Source organism: Camarhynchus parvulus, unplaced genomic scaffold, assembly GCF_901933205.1.
Source record: "Camarhynchus parvulus unplaced genomic scaffold, STF_HiC, whole genome shotgun sequence".
In the NCBI taxonomy this organism is placed as follows: Eukaryota; Metazoa; Chordata; class Aves; order Passeriformes; family Thraupidae; genus Camarhynchus; species Camarhynchus parvulus.
Window position 1 is genome coordinate 3,736 of NW_022148901.1, and position 10,867 is coordinate 14,602.

Below are 10,867 nucleotides of genomic sequence, written 5' to 3' on the forward strand. Positions count from 1 at the left end.
CCATTTTGAAATTCTTGATGCTCATTCCTCAATTTTCGATGCCCATTCCCAAACCCCTTTTCCATTCCCAAATTCCTGAATTCCCAAATTCCCAAGCTCTGGGATTCCAGGGCCGCGGGGCTCTCCAGGACATCCCGCAGGTTCCACTGTTCCCAAATCCCCTTTGCCATTCCCGAATTCCCAAATCCCTGAATTCCCAAATCCCCGGATTCCCAAATTCCCAAAATCTGGGATTGCAGGGCCGCGGGGCTCTCCAGGACATCCCACAGGTGCCGCTGTTCCCAAATCCCCTTTGCCATTCCCGAATTCCCAAATCCCCAAATTCCCAAATCCCCGAATCCCCGAATTCCCAAATAATTCCCAAATAATTCCCGAATTCCCAAAATCTGGGATTGCAGGGCCGCGGGGCTCTCCAGGACATCCCGCAGGTGCCGCTGTTCCCAAATCCCCTTTGCCATTCCCGAATTCCCAAATCCCTGAATCCCTGAATCCCCAAATAATTCCCAAATCCCCGGATTCCCAAATAATTCCCAAATAATTCCCGAATTCCCAAAATCTGGGATTCCAGGGCCGCGGGGCTCTCCAGGACATCCCGCAAGTTCCTCTGTTCCCAAATCCCCTTTGCCATTCCCGAATTCCCAAATCCCTGAATTCCCAAATTCCCAGAATCCCCGAATCCCCGAATTCCCAAATCCCCGAATCCCCGAATTCCCAAATAATTCCCAAATTCCCAAAATCTGGGATTCCAGGGCCGTGGGGCTCTCCAGGACATCCACAGGTGCGCTATTCCCAAATCCCCTTTGCCATTCGAATTCCCCAAATCCCCAAATTCCCCAAATCCCGAATCCCCGAATTCCCAAATAATTCCCAAATAATTCCCAAATTCCCAAAATCTGGGATTCCAGGGCCGCGGGGCTCTCCAGGACATCCCACAGGTGCCGCTGTTCCCAAATCCCCTTTGCCATTCCCGAATTCCCAAATCCCTGAATCCCTGAATCCCCAAATAATTCCCAAATCCCCGGATTCCCAAATTCCCAAATCCCTGAATTCGCAAATTCCCAAATCCCGAATTCCCAAATCCCCGAATAATTCCCGAATTCCCGAATAATTCCCAAATTCCCAAGCTCTGTGATTCCAGGGCCGCGGGGCTCTCCAGGACATCCCGCAGGTGCCGCTGTTCCCAAATCCCCTTTGCCATTCCCGAATTCCCAAATCCCTGAATTCCCAAATCCCCGAATCCCTGAATCCCCAAATAATTCCCAAATCCCCGGATTCCCAAATTCCCAAATAATTCCCAAATTCCCAGGCTCTGTGATTCCAGGGCCGCGGGGCTCTCCAGGACATCCCGCAGGTGCCGCTGTTCCCAAATCCCCTTTGCCATTCCCGAATTCCCAAATCCCCAAATTCCCAAATCCCCGAATCCCCGAATTCCCAAATAATTCCCAAATAATTCCCGAATTCCCAAACTCTGGGATTCCAGGGCCGCGGGGCTCTCCAGGACATCCCGCAGGTGCCGCTGTTCCGCACGCTCTGCAAATCCGCGCTCTCCGTCTTGGCGCCGTCGCGCTGTTTTGCATCGTCCCCACGCTGCGCCGCGCCATCGCCACCGCCATGGAGGGCACGCCCGGTGAGGAGAGGCCGGAATTCACAAAATTCCACAAAATTCCACAAAATTCCCATGGGTCGGGATCCCAAAATTTCCCTGGGTTTGGGGTTCCAAAATCAGCCCCAGGATTGGGAATTCCCGTCCCCGCCCTGCGCCGTCGCCACCGCCGTGGAGGGCACCCCCGGTGAGGAGAGACCAGAATTCCCAAAATTCCACAAAATTCCACAAAATTCCCTAAAATTGGGGGTTGGGATGGGAAGAATCCCAAAATGGATCCCAGAACTGGGAATTCCCGTCCCCGCGCTTCGCCATCGTCACCGCCATGGAGGGCACGCCTGGTGGGGAGAGCGTTCCCGATGTTCCCAAAAATTCCCAAAATTCCACAAAATTCCCCGAATTTCCTTGGGTTGGAATCGCAAAATTCCCATGGGTTGGAATTCCAAAATTCCCAAAATTTCCTTGGGTTGGAGTCCCCAAATTGCCATGGGCTGGAATCCCAAAATTCCACAAAATTCCCCGAATTTCCTTGGGTTGGAATCCCAAAATTCCCATTGGTTGGGATCCCAAAGTTCCCAAAATTCCCATGGGTTGGAATCCCAAAATTCCCATGGGCTGGAATCCCAAAATTCCCCAAAATTCCCAAAACTTCCTTGTGTTGGAATCCCAAAATTCCCATTGGTTGGGATCCCAAAATTCCCCAAATTTCCTTGGGTTGGAATCCCCAAATTCCCCAAAATTCCCATGGGTTGGAATCCCAAAATTCCCAACATTTCCTTGGGTTGGAATCCCAAAATTCCCATGGGCTGGAATCCCAAAATTCCCCAAAACTCCCAAAATTCCCGAGGGTTGGAATTCCAAGATTTCCTGGGATTGGGGTCCCAAAATTGGCCCCAGGATGGGAATTTGGGATGGGAAGAAACCCAGAATTTCCCTGGGTTGGAATCCCAAAATTTCCTGGGATTGGGGTCCCAAAATCATCCCCAGGATTTTGGGGTTTTTTGGGGTTTTTTGGGGTTTTTTGGGGTTTTTTGGGGTTTTTTGGGCGGTTATTTGGTTTCTTTTAGGGTGGGGGTTTTTTGGGGTTTTTTTTTGTTGTTTTTTTAGGGTTTTTTGGGGGGTCCTGGTGTGGAATTTGTTTCCCAAGGCCCCTGGAGGGGTTTTGGGGTGCCCCTGATGGATGTGGGGTATTTTTGGGGTGCCCCTGATGGATGTGGGGTATTTTTGGGGTGCCCCCAGGGCCCGTGTTCGTGGAGCTGCCCATCGATGTCCTCTACCCCTTCCACGTGGTGCAGAAGGAGCTCGGGGGCTCCAAAACCCCGGGGGCTGCGGGGGAAACTCGTCCAGTGGTGAGAAAATAACCCCAAAAAAACACCCCAAAAATACCCCAAAATCACCCCAAAATCACCCCAAAAACTGCCCCAAAACAACCCCTAAATCACCCCAAAATCACCCCAAAATCACCCCAAAAATACCCCAAAAACCGCCCCAAAACAACCCCAAAATCACCCCAAAAATACCCTGAAAACCACCCCAAGACAACTCCATAACCACCCCAAAATAACCCCAAAAACCACCCCAAAATCACCCCAAAACAACCCCCAAAAATCACCCCAAAATCACCCCAAAAATACCCAAAAGAAACCCCCAAAATCACCCCCAAAACAACCCCAAAAACCACCCCAAAAACCGCCCCAAGACAACTCCAAAACCACCCCAAAATAACCCCCAAAACCACCCCCAAAAACACCCCAAAAAAACCCCAAAAAACTGCCCCAAGACAACCCCAAAACCACCCCAAAATACCCCCAAAAAATACCCCACAAACCGCCCCAAAACCACCCCAAAAATACCCCAAAATCACCCCCAAAACATCCCCAAATCTCCCCCCAAAAACCACCCCAAAACAACCCAAAAGAAATCCCAAAATAACCCCGTAAATACCCCAAAACCACCCCAAAAACAACCCCAAAAACAACCCCAAAATCACCCCAAAACAACCCAAAAGAAATCCCAAAATAACCCCAAAAACACCCAAAAATACCCCCAAAAACCACCCCAAAACAACCCCAAAATCACCCTAAATCTCCCCAAAACCACCCCAAAACAACCCAAAAGAAATCCCAAAATAACCCCATAAATACTCCAAAATAACCCCAAAAACCATCCCAAAATCACCCCAAAACAACCCCAAAATAACCCAAAAGAAATTCCAAAATAACCCCATAAATACCCCAAAAACCACCCCAAAAATACCCCAAAAATAACCCCCAAAATAACCCCAAAAATAACCCCAAAACTGCCCCAAAACAACCCCAAATCCCCCCAAAACCACCCCAAAATAACCCCAAATCCCCCCAAAATAACCCCAAATCCCCCCAAAAACCACCCCAAAATAACCCCAAAAATCCCAAAATAACCCCAAAAACCACCCCAAAATACCCCCAAACTACCCTTAAAAAACCCCAAAATAACCCCAAAATACCCCAAAAATTACCCCCCAAAATACCCCCAAAACACCAACCTGAAAAATACCCCAAAACTGCCCCCAACCCCCCCAAAACAGCCCCAAAAATACCCCAAAAATCATCCAAGAAATGCCCCAAAACCACCCTGAAAACACCCCAAAAATATCCCAAAAACCACCCCAAACCACCCCAAACCCCACAAAAACCCCAAAACTCTCCCCCAAAACCCCCAAATCCTATAAACACCCCCAAAATCCCAATATTCCCCCAAAATTCCATAAAACCTTCACAAAAAAACCCCATTAAACCCTCAAAAACTAAACAAAAAAACCCCAAAACCCCCCAAAATATACCCCCAAAATAACCCCAAATCCCCTCAAAACCCACCCTAAGAACTGCCCCAAAACCACCCTAAAACCACCCCAAAATATCCCAAAATAATCCCAGAAACCACCCCAAAAATGCCCCAAAAATACCCAAAAATAACCCCAAAATACCCCCAAACCCCCCTAAAAAAACCAAAATAACCCCAAAACTCACCCCAAAATCACCGTAAAAAAACACCAGAAATACCCCAAAAATTCCCCCCAAAATACCCCTAAAACAACCCCAAAATAACCCCAACAACAACCTGAAAAATACCCCAAAAACTTTCCCCAAGCCACCCCAAAACAGCCCCAAAATACCCCAAAAAATCATCCCAGAAATGTCCCAAAACCACACTGAAAACACCCCAAAAATATCCCAAAATAACCCCAGAAACCGCCCCAAAACAGCCCCAAAAATACCCAAAAATACCCCCAAACCACCCTAAAAAACCCCAAAATAACCCCAAAACTCACCCCAAAATCACCGTAAAAAAAACACCAGAAATACCCAAAAATTCCCCAAAAATACCCCTAAAACAACCCCCAAAATAACCCCAACAACAACCTGAAAAATACCCCCAAAACTTTCCCCCAAACCACCCCAAAACAGCCCCAAAAATACCCCAAAAATCATCCCAGAAATGTCCCAAAACCACACTGAAAACACCCCAAAAATATCCCAAAATAACCCCAGAAACCGCCCCAAAACAGCCCCAAAAATAACCCTAAAACCACCCTAAAAAAACCCCAAAAAATACCCCAAAAACCACCCCAAATCCCCCTCAAAACCCACCCCAAAATACCCCAAAAACCCCCCAAAATAAGCCAAAAAATCCCCAAAAAAGACCCAAAAATACCTCAAATCCCCCCCAAACGACCCCTAAAACCACCCCAAATAACCCCAAAAATACCCAAAAACCACCCCAAATCTCCCTCAAAAACCACCCCAAAATACCCCAAAAACCCCCCAAAATAAGCCAAAAATCGAAAAAAACCCCAAAAATACCTCAAATCCCCCAAAACCACCCCAAAAACCACCCCAAACCAGCCCCAAAAATACCCAAAAACCACCCCAAAATACCCCAAAAACCCCCAAAATAAGCCAAAAAATCCCAAAAATACCTCAAATCCCCCCAAAAACCACCCCAAATCCCCCTCAAAAACCACCCCAAAATACCCCCAAAAACCCCCCCAAAATAAGCCAAAAAATCCCAAAAATACCTCAAATCCCCCCAAAAATACCCCCAAAACCACCCCAAATCTCCCTCAAAAACCACCCCAAAATACCCCAAAAACCCCCCAAAATAAGCCAAAAAATCCAAAAAAAACCCCAAAATACCTCAAATCCCCCAAACGACCCCTAAAACCACCCCAAATAACCCCAAAATACCCCAAAAACCACCCCAAATCCCCCTCAAAACCCCCCCCAAAATACCCCAAAAACCACCCCAAAATAAGCCAAAAAATCCCAAAAAAACCCCCAAAAATACCTCAAATCCCCCCCAAACGACCCCTAAAACCACCCCAAATAACCCCAAAAATACCCAAAAACCACCCCAAATCTCCCTCAAAACCCACCCCAAAAAACCCCCAAAAACCCCCAAAATAAGCCAAAAAATCCCAAAAAGACCCAAAAATACCTCAAATCCCCCAAACGACCCCTAAAACCACCCCAAACCAGCCCCCAAAAATAACCCCCAAAAACCACCCCAAAACCACCCCAAACCCCACAAAAACCCCCAAACCCCAAATCCTATAAAACCCCCCAAAATCCCAATATTCCCCCAAAACCCCATAAAACCCTCACAAAAAAACCCCATTAAACCCTCAAAAACTAAACAAAAAAAACCCCAAAACGCCACAAAAAAAACCCCCAAACCCCAAATCCTATAAAACCTCCCCAAAATCCCCCAAATCCCCGTTGCAGGTACCTGCGGAATTACCTGGCCGATCTCTTTGCGGGGGCCTGGGAGCCGCGGGAGCTGCGCCCGCTGGGGCTGAGCATCCCCAGGGCCACCCCGCAGCAGGTGAGAGCCAAAAAAAAAACCCAAAAAAAACCCTAAAAAACCCCCCAAAAAAACCCCAAACCCCCACCCCAAAAAATCCCTAAATGGGGAAAAAAAACCACCAAAAAGTGGGGAAAAAACGCTGAAATTTGGGGGAAAAAAGCACCAAAAATGGGGGGAAACCCCAAAAGGGGCAGAACCCCGCAGCAGGTGAGAGCCAAAAACCCCAAAAAAACCCCAGAAAAATCCCCAAATGGGGGAAAAAAAACCACCAAAAATTGGGAAAAAAACAGTGAAATTTGGGGGAAAAAAACCAAAAAAATGGGCGGAAAAGCTGTAAAATTTGGGTTGAAACCCCAAAAGAGGTGAGAGCCTAAAAAACCCAAAAAAACCAAAAAACCCAAAAAATCCCAAAATGGGGAAAAAACCAAAATGGGGAAAAAAGACCTAAAAATGGGGAAAAAACACTGAAATCTGGGGGGAAAAAAACAAAAATGAGGGGAAAACCTGTAAAATTTGGGGTGAAACCTCAAAAAGAGGTGAGAGCCTAAAACCCCAAAACAACCCCCAAAAAACCCAAAAATCCCAAAATGGAGGAAAAAACCAAAATGGGGAAACCAGCAAAACTGGGGAAAAAACGCTGAAATTTGGGGGGAAAAACCCCAAAAATCGGGAGGAAAACCTGTAAAATTTGGGGTGAAACCCCAAAAGAGGTGAGAAACTAAAACCCCAAAAAAACCCCAAAAAATCCCAAAATGGGGAATAAAAACCCAAATGGGGGAAAACCCACCAAAAATTGGGGGAAACCGCTGAAATTTGGGGGAAAAAAGCACCAAAAATGGGGGAAACCCCAAAAGGGGCAGAACCCCGCAGCAGGTGAGAGCCAAAAACCCCAAAAAAACCCCAAAAAACCCCAAAAAACCCCCAAAAAAAAACCCAAAAATCCCCAAATGGGGGAAAAAAACCACCAAAAAGTGGGGAAAAAACGCTGAAATTTGGGGAAAAAAGCACCAAAAATGGGGGGGAAATCTGTAACATTTGGGGTGAAACCCCAAAAGAGGTGAGAGCCTAAAAACCCCAAAAAATCCCCTAATGGGGGGAAAAAAAACAACAAAAATTGGGGAAAAAACAGTGAAATTTGGGGGAAAAAAGCACCAAAAATGGGGGGAAACCCCAAAAGGGGCAGAACCCCGCAGCAGGTGAGAGCCAAAAACCCCAAAAAAACCCCCCCAAAAAAAAATCCCCAAATGGGGAAAAAAAAAATCCACAAAAATTGGGAAAAACGCTGAAATTTGGGGAAAAAATCACCAAAAATGGGGGGAAAATCTGTAAAATTTGGGGTGAAACCCCAAAAGAGGTGAGAGCCTAAAAACCCCCCAAAAAACCCCAAAAAATCCCAAAATGGGGAATAAAAACCCAAATGGGGGAAAAAGACCAAAAAATTGGGGAAAACGCTGAAATTTGGGGAAAAAAAGCACCAAAATGGGGAAACCCCAAAAAGGGGCAGAACCCGCAGCAGGTGAGAGCCAAAAACCCCAAAAACCCCAAAAAACCCCCAAAAAACCCAAAAAAATCCCCAAATGGGGAAAAAAACCACCAAAAATTGGGGAAAAAACGCTTGAAATTTGAGAAAAAAAAGCACCAAAAATGGGGGGAAAAGCTGTAAAATTTGGGGTGAAACCCCAAAAGAGGTGAGAGCCTAAAAAACCCAAAAAAAACCCCAAAAAATCCCAAAATGGGGGAAAGCCCACCAAAAATTGGGGAAAAAACACTGAAATTTGGGGGAAAAAAACCAAAAAAATGGGGGGAAAAAGCTGTAAAATTTGGGGTGAAACCCCAAAAGAGGTGAGAGCCTAAAAACCCCAAAACAACCCCCCCAAAAAAACCCCAAAAAATCCCAAAATGCGGGAAAAAATCAAAATGTGGAAAACCACCGAAAATTGGGGAAAAACCACTGAAATTTGGAGAAAAAAAAAAAAACCAAAATGAGGGGAAAACCCTCAACATTTGGGGGAAAACCCCAAAATGGGGCAAAAAACCCCAAAGGAGGTGAGACCCCAAAAAAACCCCAAAACGACCCCAAAACAGGAAAACCCCCAAATGGGACAAAACCCCAAGGGAGGTGAGAGCAAAAAAACCCCAAAATGGGGGGAAACCCCTCAAAATTTAGGGAAAAAGTCCCAAAAGAGGTGAAAGCCCAAAATGGGGAAAAAAAAACCCAAAATGGGGCAAAACCCCAAAAGAGATGTGAACCCAAAACCCCAAAAGTGGGAGAAAAATCAAAATGGGAGGAAAACCCCCAAAATTTGGGGAAAAAACCCCAAAAGAGGTGAGAGCCCAAAATGGGGGAAAAACCCAAAATGGGCAAAAGCCCCAAAATTTGGGGCAAAACCCCACAGCAGGTGGGACCCCAAAAGCCCCGGGGTTTGGGGTTAATCCCGGTTTTAGAGCTGTCTGAGCCAGGTTTTGGGGTTAGTCCCGACCCTTTTGGGGTTAATCCCGCGTTTGGGGCTGTCTGAGCCAAGGTTTGGGGTTAATCCTGAGTTTGGGGTTAATCCCGGGTTTGGGCTTCATCCCGGGTTTGGGGTTAATCCCGGGTTTGGGGTTAATCCCGGGTCAATCCCAGCTCTATTTAAATTAATCCCGGGTTAATCCAGGTCCAGCAGCGCTCAGAGCTCCTGAGCCGGGCTCTGTTGGGGTTAATCCCAGGTTAATCCCGGCTCTGTTTGGGTTAATCCCGGGTTAATCCCAGGTTAATCCTGGCTCTGTTTGGGTTAATCCCGGGTTAATCCTGGCTCTGTTTGGGTTAATCCCGGGTTAATCCCAGGTTAATCCCGGCTCTGTTTGGGTTAATCCCAGGTTAATCCTGGCTCTGTTTGGGTCGATCCAGGTCCAGCAGTGCTCGGAGCTGTTAAGCCGGGCTCTGTTGGGGTTAATCTCAGGTTAATCTCAGGTCAATCCCGGGTTAATCCCGGCTCTGTTGGGGTTAATCTCAGGTTAATCTCAGGTCAATCCCGGGTTAATCTCGGCTCTGTTTGGGTCGATCCCGGGTTAATCTCAGTTCAATCCCGGGTTAATCCCGGCTCTGTTTGGGTCGATCCCGGGTTAATCTCAGGTTAATCCCGGGTTAATCCCGGCTCTGTTTGTGTTTATCCAGGTCCAGCAGTGCTCGGAGCTCCTGAGCCGGGCTCAGCGGCCGCTGCTGCTCGTGGGCAGTCAGGCCCTGCTGCCCCCAACGCCGGCTGAGGAGCTGCGGTGAGACAGCGGGGGGGACTGGGAGGGACTGGGATGGACTGGGATGGGATTGGGTTATACTGGGATGGACTGGGACGGACTGGGAGGGACTGGGATAGGATTGGAATGGACTGGGAGGGACTGGGATAAACTGGGATGGGATTGGGTTATACTGGGATGGACTGGGACGGACTGGGAGGGACTGGGGTGGACTGGGATAGGATTGGAATGGACTGGGATAGACTTGGACAGACTGCGATGGACTAGGGGGGACTGGGAGAGACTGGGACAAACTGGGAGGAACTGGGATGGACTGGGGTAAACTGGGATGGACTGGGAGGGGCTGGGATGGGATTGGCTTATACTGGGATGGACTAGGAGGGAACTGGGATGGACTGGGACAGACTGGGAGGGAACTGGGATGGGAGTGGATTATACAGGGAGGGACCGGGTTATACTGGGATGGACTGGGATAGGATTGGAATGGACTGGGACAAACTGGGAGGGAACTGAGATGGGACTGGGATGGAGTTGGGGGAACTGGGATGGACTGGGGGGGGACTGGGATGGAGTGGGACAAACTGGGAGGGAACTGGGAGGGACTGGGTAATACTGGCAGGGGATTGGGAGCCGGTTTGGGGTCAAACGGAGCCGGTTTGGGGTCAAACGGAGCCGGTTTGGGGTCTGGATGGAGCCACTTTTGGGGCCAAACGGAGCTGGTTTGGATTCAAACGGAGCCGGTTTGGATTCAAACGGAGCCGGTTTGGGGTCAAACGGAGCCAGTTTGGGGTCAAACGGAGCCGGTTTGGGGTCAAATGGAGCCGGTTTGGGGCCAAACGGAGCCGGTTTGGGGTCAAATGGAGCCGGTTTGGGGCCAAATGGAGCCGGTTTGGGGTCTGGATGGAGCCACTTTTGGGGTCAAATGGAGCCGGTTTGTCCCCCAGTCTGTCCCCACTGTCCCCTCCCTGTGTCCCTTCGCCCTGCAGTCCTGGGGTGCCCTGCTACCTGGGGCGGCGTGGGCTGCTGCCCCCCGAGTGTCCCCTGGGGCTGGCAGAACCGGGTGGGACGGGCTTCGCCGACGCCCGACCTGGTGCTGCTGGCAGGCACGCCGGGACAGCGGGGACAGTGTGGGGACAGTGTGGGGACAGCGGGGACAGCGCAGGACACGGGACAGCGTGGGGACAGTGA

At 48.7% G+C, this 10,867-nt stretch overlaps 1 protein-coding gene across 1 annotated transcript; it reads left to right on the forward strand.

Annotated features, from left to right (window-relative positions):
- Window positions 1-1,580: 1,580 nt before the first annotated feature.
- Window positions 1,581-9,700, forward strand: LOC115917158 (ESX-1 secretion-associated protein EspK-like). Its single transcript, XM_030970891.1, has 4 exons — window positions 1,581-1,627; window positions 2,843-2,952; window positions 6,367-6,466; window positions 9,603-9,700. Exons 1-4 carry the CDS (start codon window positions 1,612-1,614, stop codon window positions 9,689-9,691), a joined length of 315 nt encoding a protein of 104 aa, XP_030826751.1. The 5' UTR covers window positions 1,581-1,611; the 3' UTR covers window positions 9,692-9,700.
- The last annotated feature ends 1,167 nt before the right edge of the window (window positions 9,701-10,867 follow it).

Bases quoted from the DNA above. Each gene is read 5' to 3' on its own strand.
- LOC115917158 (XM_030970891.1), top strand. The intron at 2,953-6,366 runs GTGAGAAAATAA...TCCCCGTTGCAG, and splicing joins CGGGGGAAACTCGTCCAGTG to GTACCTGCGGAATTACCTGG. The intron at 6,467-9,602 runs GTGAGAGCCAAA...GTGTTTATCCAG, and splicing joins CCAGGGCCACCCCGCAGCAG to GTCCAGCAGTGCTCGGAGCT.